The sequence below is a fragment of the Salmo salar genome, chromosome ssa06, assembly GCF_905237065.1.
Source record: "Salmo salar chromosome ssa06, Ssal_v3.1, whole genome shotgun sequence".
Taxonomy (NCBI): domain Eukaryota; kingdom Metazoa; phylum Chordata; class Actinopteri; order Salmoniformes; family Salmonidae; genus Salmo; species Salmo salar.
In genome coordinates this window covers 62212382-62224591 of record NC_059447.1, presented here as the reverse complement: position 1 = coordinate 62224591, position 12210 = coordinate 62212382, and the positions used below count along the sequence as shown (strand labels likewise).

Here is a 12210-nt window from a genome sequence, read left to right as displayed (position 1 = left end):
CCTGTACCTGTAGAGGTTTGTTGGATGGGATGTGTGTAGGCTACTACTAACTACAGTAATGACTGGGATAAATAAAGAGATTGCTCATCTGTATCCTGTCTCTGACACACACACACCACACACACACAGAGAGAAAGACAGCCGAGGCTGTTGTTTTTTTTTCTCTAATCTGTACGATGATTCACAGTGGAACCTCGGTACCAGGATGAAAGGGGGACAGGCAGGTGATTGTGTAAGAAGGGAACTCGAGCACAAAACTAGTTCTAAAGAATGTACAGAAAATTTTCCCATTAAAAATAAAAATGACTAACCTTGCTCAAAACAAACTACACAAAGCATCACTGCTGGATATTTGGTTGTGCAATGTTTTCATAGTAGGCCTAAACCAGCACATCCCTCCCCCTAACACACACAGGCTATGGCTCTCCTTAGGAGAAACATTATGCGTTTCTAAGCCCAAGGCTGGGACCTGAGCCGAGGACTCTCAAAGGCAGCTTTGCACCCATAAACATGGCAAATTTTGATTGACTGCTAAAGTATCTGCCACCACTGCAATTTCCTCTAAATCACCTTATGCCTTCTGAATAATTTGATCCCATCAAGTTGCGTACTTTGTCAGCAGAGAAGCTGTATCACAGGAAGCTGATAGTCGACATGAGGAGAAGCAAAACCAAATGCCGCCAGACTAGGTAAATAACATGCTGAAGTGACAAACCAGCCAAGCAAGTGGTGAGTTGTATGTCTTTTGGATTCATAACTAAACACCATTAACACTTGAGGCGTTGCTGCTATTCTTAGTGGTTTCCGAGTATGGTGCAAGTACAAAAACAGACATTGGCCCTCTGAATGGGAATAATTCTTACCCATTTACTAGTCTTCATTTGCACACTATCATTCATAGTATGGAAGTGTCTATAAATGGTTGGTTAATTCATTGTTCAAAGGCTTAGACCCACGTAATTAGGCTACACAGTATACGAACACTAACAAAGTGCCACCCAAAATTATCATTCAATCAATTGGACTATTGTGGTTTGTCTACAGCAGGGATGGGCAACTGGCGGACCATGGTGCCCCTTTGTAGGCCCGCGGATCAATTCCACCACCCAAAAAGTTTTATATGTAATTCTTTAGGAAATCAGTCAGCGTCTCAACTTACTGTTGAGAGTTAGAATAGTAGAATCCACAATGTGCAATATTCTACATTTGGTTGTGCATGAGCAGTTGTCAGCTAACATTTTTTAGATTGTTAAATTATTCTAGCGGCCAGCTATCTAAACATGTAATCAAGCCATGATTGGCTGAGATAATGGGATGGGCTGAACATGCCGAGAGATAAGTTCGGATTGGTCTGCCACGTTGCATGCTTCTGTCTATAACGTGAGCTGCTCAGTATGTGCAGATAATCCTTGCTATCGCAGCTTTTTTTTTTGAAGATATAATGTTAGCCATGGAGAACTGCAAAACTGTTACTACTGCTCTCAACAACATTGCTGCCCTGAATTTAGCAGGTGCTATCGACAAAGATCAGTGGGAAAATGTTGTGATGGACTACTTTCTGCACAGTCAGTGACTTGACACAATGCGGGCCAAACATGCTGTACATACAAAATTGCGTTAAAGGGGTTCAGTCTGCTGTGAAGCGTTCATCCATGTATACGGGTAAGAGTCTAGCTACATTTTCAGATATTATACGTTTCAAAATTTGCCAGAAAGTTGTTTTCATTGCAAGTTCAAGTGTGCTGTTAGCTAGCTAGAAAGCGTTAGCTAACGTTGCATGTATGATCTGTGTAGTAGCTAATATTATGTATACCTGAGAAAGTAATTTGCATTGCTAGTTATAGCCTAACTCTAGCTAATATTAAACCGAGCTGGTTAGCTTTACCTACCTGCAGATTCACACTACAGCATTTAATGCACGGTGGCTAGCTATGACAATCAGTTTGTATTGCTAATAGTATGGTTTGGGATTAGGAGTCATTGTTTAGCTAGCTAGCTAGCTACATGTCTAAACAAAAGACTAGTTTGCTGTCACTCAGTCAGAATGTGGACTAGCGTTTCCATACCCTTGTCCCACTTGTTAGATATTATGCACATTGATAGCTTGCCATGTGATTTATCATAGTAGCAGGCAGTAGCAATCTAAATTATCAGACAGAAAACATGCGAGGAAAAGTGATCAGGTGAAATTTTGAAGTGAGTGGACGGAGAAATAGGGCTTCACTCTATCCAATCAGAGCAGCAGGATCAACGTACAGCCCACCCTTCTCTTTACAGACAGGGAAACTAGCCCGTTGAGGTATTTAGACCATGCAAATGACCGACGCAAAGACAGTATGGTTTAGGAACTCTCTGACTGACATGAGAAACATGCTTCCTGGCACCCGAAAACTTTTTTTTCCCCAATCACAGATAATTACAAAAAAATACTCGGATCATAATCGTATCCAGAAAATGGCCCATATCGTTACGCTAATAATTTTGTTTGACTACTCAGCACACCCCTAGTGTCTGGGTAAGCATCATCTAATAATTATGAAATATTTGTATCTGTACACTTTCTATTTTTGATATTGCTACTATGCAAATATGCATGTAACCATTTCACTGTACTGTTTACACCTTCCGCATTCTGTGAATGTGACAACTACACTTTGATTTTATATAGTGTGTGTTTACCAGAGACGGTAATGTGAAGAACAACATGACCTGCACCAAAGTCACATTAGGATATAGGCCAAGGACTAGATAGTGTTATTTTACCTGGAGTTTTCCCTTATTGTAGGCTACTACTTTCACCACTTTTAGTCTTAATCTTTGGTTGTTTACTACACTACCGCACTCACTCTGTTTAGCACATGGCCTCACTTGTGAATCCTTAAAGAGATGGGTGGGGCTAAGGCTTAAGAGGGTGTGAACCATGCTTAATGGTTGTAGACATGAGATCTCCAGTAGCTGTACCAAAACATTCATGGGCCATTTTCTCAAAAGTGGGATAACAAGTTTATCAACTTTCAAAGCAGAATTACTTTCCCATTGTTCCTCAACTGCAGGGTATGATACACCATTTTGTAGCTCTGAGTCTCTACTTTTAGCCAATGTAAAAAGCACAATTTTAAAGTTTGCTACATAAGACCGAATCGAGGTCAGGCACATTAAAAACTGCAAACATTTCTCTCCACCCTATGGAAAAATGTGTAGAATTGCAGGAAATTAACTAAAGGGGTCCCCAAAACGCTAGGTGTGTATGGATGTAGGTATGCAGACCCATGAGCCACTGCGGCCCCTCAATGAGTTCCGATATTTTATACAGGATGCACTCTCAATCTGGTAATAATGAAGAGTATGGGATTGCGTGTATATAAATACAGGACAGATATCTGGATACAAAGTTAATTAGTTCAAAGTTCAATAGACACAAACCACTAGCTGAAAATATTATGCCTGTGCTGTACAGTGTCGTATAGTCCTAACTATAGTACACAGCGTGTCGTGTACGAGGAACTTGCCGATTAGGCATAACACTACAGCAAACACCGTATGGGAAGTGAAACTAATTACACAAACCCAAAGCAGCCATACTCATTCTAGTAGATAATAAAATACATACATACATACATACATACATACATACTCACCTCTTTAATTTTTTCTCGTCTCTCTTTGGTTTCCGGATCGGAGGGCTCATGCCCTGTTGCTCCGGGTGGCTGGACATATTCAATGACTGGTAGGTTATCGTCATCTTTCCCACCTTTACTGAGATCTTCCTTAAAAACTTTGTCCTTCTCGTTCTGTATATCTTGCTTGATCTCGTCTGGTCGTTTCTGAAGAGTGTCTTTGGCTTCAACCAAAGCCTTTTCGTGGTCCTTTCTAATCTTGGCTAATATCTTTTCGTCGGTCCCAACTGCGATATTTGAGTCACTATCCGTACCTTTTCGAGTGTTGGTTTCTACCGCGGACGAGTGGAAGAAAACTCCGCTGAGCAGCTTCGACGAATCCGGTAGGAAAAAAATAGCACCGAAACAAAGCGTAATAAAAGCGCTAAAAACTAATAGCAAAATGAATTTCTCTGTCAGCCTGAAAGAGGTCGGGCTGGAAGACTTCCTACTCGGGGTAGCTGTAAAAGGCAATAGAGTTGCTACTGGCATTTTCCTTGTCGTTCAAGAAACTAAAACAAATGAATTCAATTCTAAAATCGGCTTACGTCGCGCACAGTCTTAGCTTCCGTACAACAATATTAGCTATCCATTTCCCATGTGTATATTAGATAAATTAATAATTTAGTATTTCGTAAAAGTTACTATTGAGCAGCGCGCTGCTGTTTCAACTGCCCATACTGGGAAAACATCTGCAAAAACTCTTCGCTCAGAGCTGAACGGAAGGAATGGCAGCTATGCGCAATTGACAGCTCGTCTTGTCCAATCGCTTCGGTCTGCGCGTACAGTTAGCCAAATACAACGGAGGGCGTGTTTTTCAGACCGGAATGTGACAGTGACACTCTTGTTTTGATGTCTTGTTCAAACTTAATGGTCACTCATAAATAAAGACACATACAATGGTCTAAACGATACAATATAATACAAAGTGGTCATATAAAACGGTTCTAGAGTAGAAGGTAGTCAGTCAGTCACATCTCGGATGGATCTCGTAGTCGCACGGATTGTCTACTCAGTCAGGGTGTGTAGCTCGTGGACATTCCACATCGGCTCATGCGTTTGTCATGTGGGCTTTGCGCGTGGCTGAATCGGACTTGTTGTATAATGAAATAAAAATAAATACAATCACGTACAAATAGTTTTTGGAATATTAGGCTACATAATATAGAACAAAATGCATGAGAAGCAGGATCCGTGTATGTCAAATAGATGTATTTGTTCGGTCATTGTAATAACTTTGTGCTTGCTGATATTGCCGTGTATTATGTCAACAGAGAGAGCGAGAGAGAGAGAGAGACTGAATATAAACTAAACAAATAACAGCCTGCCATGACTAGTAATGAAAAAATAAACCACCTATAGATTTTTTGAATGGCTAGAATATCAGACTGCATTTATGCATTTATATTGCACACTTCAGTACATGAATCCAGCTCTTGACTATCAGTATGTGTGGCATTATTGGTTTTTGAATTGTGGTGGAATAGGTGTCCCTCTCCTTTGCAACCATGAGAACTCTGTTTTTGTTTATATTGAACTGTTTATCAATGACAAAACATAATACAAGTTATGTATACTGCAAAATTTGTTTATGCATTGCTTGAAGTAGGTTACTTAAGGCAAGCAAATTGGCTTGTCCCAGGAATGGCCCAGCAGAGTTGTTGTGACATGTTTAGGGGATTGAGAGATATCCATCCATTATTTTGAATGTTAAAAAGAAAGAAAAAAATGCAGTGGTGTAGTAGAAGGTATAGTCAAGTCTACGCCATATACCCACGTATTTTTCAGTGGGCATTGCATTTACTCCTTAATTCCCACTGATACCAATCAAAATAGTGTAGTGGAGGTATAGGCTGTATCAATTAATGTTGATAAACTATTATTTCTTCACATTTTTGGCACACTAATGCTAGGTGCACACTTGAATTAATGGGTAACTACTCTCAAAAATCAACATTTCAACATGCTCAGATTTTTCCCAGACCTCAAAAGTAGTCTCCTGATGTGGTTTAAGTATTGTTATGTACTTAGAACATACAAATGTGTTACTTTGAAAGTTAAAACCTGAAATAAATGGGGGAAATCTGTACATTTCTGACTCAGTTTATCTGTTTCAATAGTAGGCCTGACTGTGAAAGACCAATATGGGATTTATTGTTTAGGTCATTCAAAGTGGATGTCACTGTTTCTCATAGAATTTGATGCACAGGGCGCCTTTGCTTCGCCGAGCGGGCTGTTTGGAAAACAATGGACACAATTAGAGTATACCCACTTCTCCAGGCACCACTACACCACTGAACAAAAATAATTAATATATTCTATTGATAAAAAATAAATAAAAATGATATTAAAATATTTTGTATTTTTTTTACAAATATAATGTGTCTCTAAGTTTGTCATTGGTGTTACTGCCTTGAATTAGAAACACAGACAAGGACCTTGAGCATTCGCTCCAGTGGCAAGCTGTTATCCGGGGAGAGGGCTATATTAAAGAAAATTATTGTCATAAATTTGAGGAATTTGGTGTGTCTAAATCCAAAGTGTCATTGATGCTACTCAATTTAAATGAAGGTAAATTACATTGGGAGATGATTAATCATATCACTTCAGTAGTCTGAGACCTTAATTTACCAATGTGTCATTGGTGTTCTACTCCTTCTGGTGGCACAATGTTATCATATTAGTAACCATTATTTAAATTCATTAAGCTGCCATATTAGCTGATTTAGAATGGGATGATGTACCCTGATAAATAAATGCCATGCCCAAATGCCATCGCAATTCACGAACGACCCTTACTGTATGTGTGCATTCAGAAAGTATTCATACTACTTGACTTATTCAAAATGTTGTTGTGTTACAGCCTAAATTCAAAATGTATATAAAATAATAATAATCTCATTCATCTACAGACATAATGACAAAGTGAAAACATGTTTTTAGAGTTTATACATGTATAGAGTATATATGTGTACTATCATATATACTTGTTAGAATCATATTTGGCAGTGATTACAGCTGTGAGTCTTTCTGGGTAAGTCTCTAAGAGCTTTGCACACCTGGATTATACAATATTTGCCCATTATTCATTTCAAAATTCTTCAAGCTCTGTCAAATTGGTTGTTGATCATTGCTAGACAACCATTTTCAAGTTTTGCCATAGATTTTCAAGCTGATTTAAGTCAAAACTGTAACTCAGCCACTCAGTAATATTCACTGTCTTCTTGGTAAGCAACTCTGGTTAGATTTGACCTTGTGTTTTAGGTTATTGTCCTGCTGAAAGGTAAGTTCATCTCCCTGTGTCTGGTGGAAAACGGACTGAACCAGGTTTTCCTCTAGGATTCTGCCTGTCCTTAGCTCCATTCCGCTTCTTTTTTATCTTGAAAAACTCCCCAGTCCTTAACGATAACAAGCGTACCCATAATAACATGATGCAGCTGCCACTATGCTTGAAAATATGGAGAGTTGTACTCAGTAATGCATTGTATTGGATTTGCCCCATACATAACATTTTGTATTCAGGACAAAAACTGAATTGCTTTGCCACATTTTTTTGTAGTGTTACTTTAGTGCCTTGTTGCAAACAGGATGCATGATTTGGAATATTTTTATTCTGTACATCCTTCCTTCTTTTTACTCTGTCAATTAGGTTAGTATTGTGGAGTAACTACAATGTTGTTGATCCATCCCGTTTTCTCCTATCACAGCCATTAAACTGTTTTAAAGTCGCCATTGGCCTCATGGTGAAATCTCTGAGCGATTTCCTTCCTCTCCGGCAACTGAGTTAAGAAGAACGCATGTTTCTTTGTGTAATGTGGGTCGTGCAAAGGGGACCAAGGCGCGGCGTGTAAAGTGCTCATAATTTTCTTTCATGAAAACACTAAATCAAAACAACAAAAACGACCATCCACAGTTCCATCAGGTTACAAGGAACAAAACAGAAAACAAAACATAGAAATAGAAATCTAGAAAAACCCCACATATAAACAGAAAACCCAAAACCACCCAAAACAACCCACCTGTCACGCCCTGACCACTCTACTATGGCAAAAAGACCTCTTACAAGGGTCAGGACGTGACAGTACCCCCCCCAAAGGTGCAGACCCCGACTGCACCTAAACAAAAACGAACAAAAACAACCCCAAACACAAAGGAAGGGAAGGGAGGGTGACAAACGTCTATGGCGGCATGTGCTACACCCAGACCCTTCCTCTCCCTCCGATCCTCCAGCAATGGAGGTGGCCTGTGGATCATTATCGGAGGAATTGGACTAGATCCTTACCGGAAGCTCTGTGCTATAGACCACCGCTGGAGGATCTGGGCTGCAGGCCGCCACTGAAGGCTCCGGGCTGCGGGCCACCGCTGAAGGCTCCGGGCTGCGGACCTTCGCTGGAGGCTCCGGGCTGAGGAGCGTCGCTGGAGGCTCCGGGCTGAGGAGCGTCGCTGGAGGCTCCGGGCTGAGGAGCGTCTCTGGAGGCTCCGGGCTGGGGACCTTTGCTGTAGGCTCCGTGCCATGGATAATCACTACTGGATCCGCGCCATGGATCATCACTGGAGGCTTTGTGCCATGAAGCATCACTGGAGGCTCCGCGCCATGGATTATCACTGGAGGCTCCGCGCCATGGATCATCCCTGGAGGCTTCGTGCCATGGATCATCCCTGGAGGCTTCGTGCCATGGATCATCCCTACAGGCTCCGGGCCATGGATCATCACTGGAGGCTTCGTGCCATGGATTATCACTGGAGGCTTTGGACCATTGATCATCACTGGAGGCTTCTTACGGGGAGCTGGAACCGGTCTCACTGGACTGGGGAGACGCACTGAGGACCGAGTGCTCAAAGCAGGCACCGGCCTTACTGAGCTATTGAGGCGAACTGGAGGGAGAGTGTGGGAAGCAGGCACAGGACTTCCTGGATTCTGGAGGCGCACTGGAGGAAGAGCGCGAGGAGCAGGCACTGGACGTACTGGATTATGGAGGCGTACCGGAGAGAGAGTGTGAGATGCAGGCACATGCTCACCACAATAAGCACGGGGAGTTGGCTCAGGGCTCACCCCTGGCCCAGCCAAACTACCCGTGTGCCCCCCAAAAAATATTTTGGGGGGGCTGCCTCTCGTTCCTCCCTGGTAGGCTCCGATATCTGTCAATGACTTGCCCCCAAGTCCAGTTTCTCCTCTCCATCCATTCCATGTGTGACCAGGTGTCCATCTCTGCCTGGGCACGCCACTTGATCCAGTCATGGTGGGTAGTTCTGTAACGTGGGTCGTGCAAAGGGGACCAAGGCGCGGCTTGTAAAGTGCTCATAATTTTCTTTAATGAAAACACTAAATCAAAACAACAAAAACAACCGTCCACAGTTCCGTCAGGTTACAATGAACAAAACATAGAAATAGAAATCTAGAAAACCCCCACATTTAAACAGAAAACCCAAAACCACCCAAAACAACCCACCTGTCACGCCCTGACCACTCTACTTTTGCAAATGACCTCTTACAAGTGTCAGGACGTGACACTTTGTAGTGACAGGTTGTATTGATACACCGTCCAAAGTGTAATTAATAACTTTACCATGCTCAAAGGGATATTCAATGGCTGCTTTTTTAAATGTTTACACATCTACCTTCCTTGCGAGGCATTGGAAACCCTACCTAGTTTTTATGGTTGAATCTGTGTTCGAAATTCACTGCTCGACTGGGCGAACTTACAGATAATTGTATATACAGTGGGGAAAAATGTATTTGATCCCCTGCTGATTTTGTATGTTTGCCCACTGATAAAGAAAGGATCAGTCTATAATTTTAATGGTAGGTTTATTTGAACAGTGAGAGACAGAATAACAACAAAAATATCCAGAAAAACACGTCAAAAATGTTATAAATTGGTTTGCATTTTAATGAGGGAAATAAGTATTTGACCCCCTCTCAATCAGAAAGATTTCTGTCTCCCAGGTGTCTTTTATACAGGTAACGAGCTGAGATTAGGAGCACACTCTTAAAGGGAGTGCTCCTAATCGCAGCTTGTTACCTGTAAAAAAGACACATGTCCACAGAAGCAATCAATCAATGAGATTCCAAACTCTCCACCATGGCCAAGACCAAAGAGCTCTCCAAGGATGTCAGGGACAAGATTGTAGACCTACACAAGGCTGGAATGGGCTACAAGACCATTGCCAAGCAGCTTGGTGAGAAGGTGACAACATTTGGTGCGATTATTCACAAATGGAAGAAACACAAAAGAACTGTCAATATCCCTCGGCCTGGGGCTCCATGGAAGATCTCACCTCGTGGGGTTGCAATGATCATGAGAACGGTGAGGAATCAGCCCAGAACTACACGGGAGGATCTTGTCAATGATCTCAAGGCAGCTGGGACCATTGTCACCAAGAAAACAATTGGTAACACACTACGCCGTGAAGGACTGAAATCTTGCAACGCCCGCAAGGTCCCCCTGCTCAAGAGTACATATACATGCCCGTCTGAAGTTTGCCAATGAACATCTGAATGATTCAGAGGACAACTGGTGAAAGTGTTTTGGTTAGATGAGACCAAAATGGAGCTCTTTGGCATCAACTCAACTCACCGTGTTTGGAGGAGGAGGAATGCTGCCTATGACCCCAAGAACACCATCTCCACCGTCAAACATGGAGGTGGAAACATTATGCTTTGGGGGTGTTTTTCTGCTAAGGGGACAGGACAACTTCACCGCATCATTTGACGGGGCCATGTACTGTCAAATCTCCAAATCTCCTCCTTCCCTCAGCCAGGGCATTGAAAATGGGTCGTGGATGGGTACTCCAGCATGACAATGACCCAAAACACACGGCCAAGGCAACAAAGGAGTAGCTCAAGTTTTTAAGAAGCACATTAAGGTCCTGGAGTGGCCTAGCCAGTCTCCAGACCTTAATCCCATAGAAAATCTGTGGCGGGAGCTGAAGGTTCGAGTTGCCAACCGTCAGCCTCGAAACCTTAATGACTTGGAGAAGATCTGCAAAGAGGAGTGGGACAAAATCCCTCCTGAGATGTGTGCAAACCTGGTGGCCAACTACAAGAAACGTCTGACCTCTGTGATTGCCAACAAGGGGTTTGCCACGAAGTACTTAGTCATGTTTTGCAGAGGGGTCAAATACTTATTTCCCTCATTAAAATGGAAATCATTTTATAACATTTTTGACATGCGTTTTTCAGGATTTTTTTGTTGTTCTGTCTCTCACTGTTCATATAAACCTACCATTAAAATTATAGACTGATCATTTCTTTGTAAGTGGGCAAACGTACAAAATCAGCAGGGGATCAAATACTTTTCCCCCCCACTGTATAGGGTAAAGAGATGGGGTAGTCATTCAAAAATCATGTTAAACTCTGTTATTGCTACTTATTATGTGACGTGTTAAGCATATTTTTACTCCTGAACTTATTTAGGCTTGGCATAACAAAGGGGTTGAATACTTATCAACTGAAGACATTTCAGTTTTTAATTTTAAATGAATTTGTAAACATTTCAAAAAACATAATTCCACTTTGACATTATGGGACATTGTGTTTAGGCCAGTGACAAATCAAAAAATTCAGGTGGTAACAGAACAAAATGTGGAAAAAGTCAAGGGGTGTGAATAATTCCTGCAGACACTGTACAATGATGCTAGTAATCCGTCACCTAATTGATTCGTTTTGGAACCAACAACAGTCCCTAGAAAAAAGTTTAGCCTTGCTTTGACATGTCTTTCACTCGCAATCAGGAGATTCCCTAACCCCTACTTTTGTCCCGATTGGTTGATTGTCAGTAAAGCTATACAGTACTGCTGCTATATGATGACATATTGACACATTCACAAGACTATTTGTCTTTGCTGCAATTCAAAAGAAAATTGAAAGGAAAATACATGTTTGCTTTGATGTTAAAAGCTTGTTGCAGTAATCTGCTGACAACCAATCATCCTTGGTATTATTTTCTGTTTCATTTCAATGCAATCTAACATCCATATTTGAATATTTTGTGGAAAGGTACTGTGTTTGATTGACACATTCAGAGAGTTTTGAGATGCAGAGTGGCTACTAGTGTTGGTCGTGTACCCATGTAAGCTTTGCACCCAATCAAATGTTAAGTAGGCCATGTCACCCAGCTGTGTTATTCCTCCTTGCTCCCTCTTTAGCCATAGTCCAAATATAACCACTATTGAATCTGATTCAAACACAATCGCCGCCTTAGAGAGAGAGAGAGAGAGAGAGAGAGAGAGAGATCACTAATTGGACTTGGAGTTTAAACTGCCTCACAATCCATTTTGTTGCTCCCTGACGGAAATCAAACTTACTTTGAAATGTTTTAATAAGACTAAGAAAATATGCTAATCCGTAGGCCTACTGGACTGTTTGCATTGCATGCAGTGAGGCCCAGACAAAGAATGTGCCAGTGGAGATTTTATTTTTATTTATTTAAACTAGGCAAGTCAGTTAAGAACAAATTCTTATTTACAATGATGCCCTACCAAAAGGCCTTCTGTGGGGACAGGGGCTGGGATTAAATATATATATTTTTAAATAGAAATGTAGGACAAAACA

The 12210-nt window shown here is 41.5% G+C and overlaps 1 protein-coding gene across 1 annotated transcript in view; it reads right to left on the bottom strand.

Moving 5' to 3' along the window:
• The window catches only part of man1a1 (mannosidase, alpha, class 1A, member 1), a 164598-nt gene extending 160195 nt beyond the window's left edge, over positions 1 to 4403 (bottom strand). The window contains exon 1 of the mRNA XM_014205126.2: positions 3639 to 4403. Within this exon, the coding sequence (XP_014060601.1) occupies positions 3639 to 4148 (510 nt within the window). The 5' untranslated portion in view covers positions 4149 to 4403. The remainder of the gene's footprint in view (positions 1 to 3638) is intronic.
• Positions 4404 to 12210: the final 7807 nt, after the last annotated feature.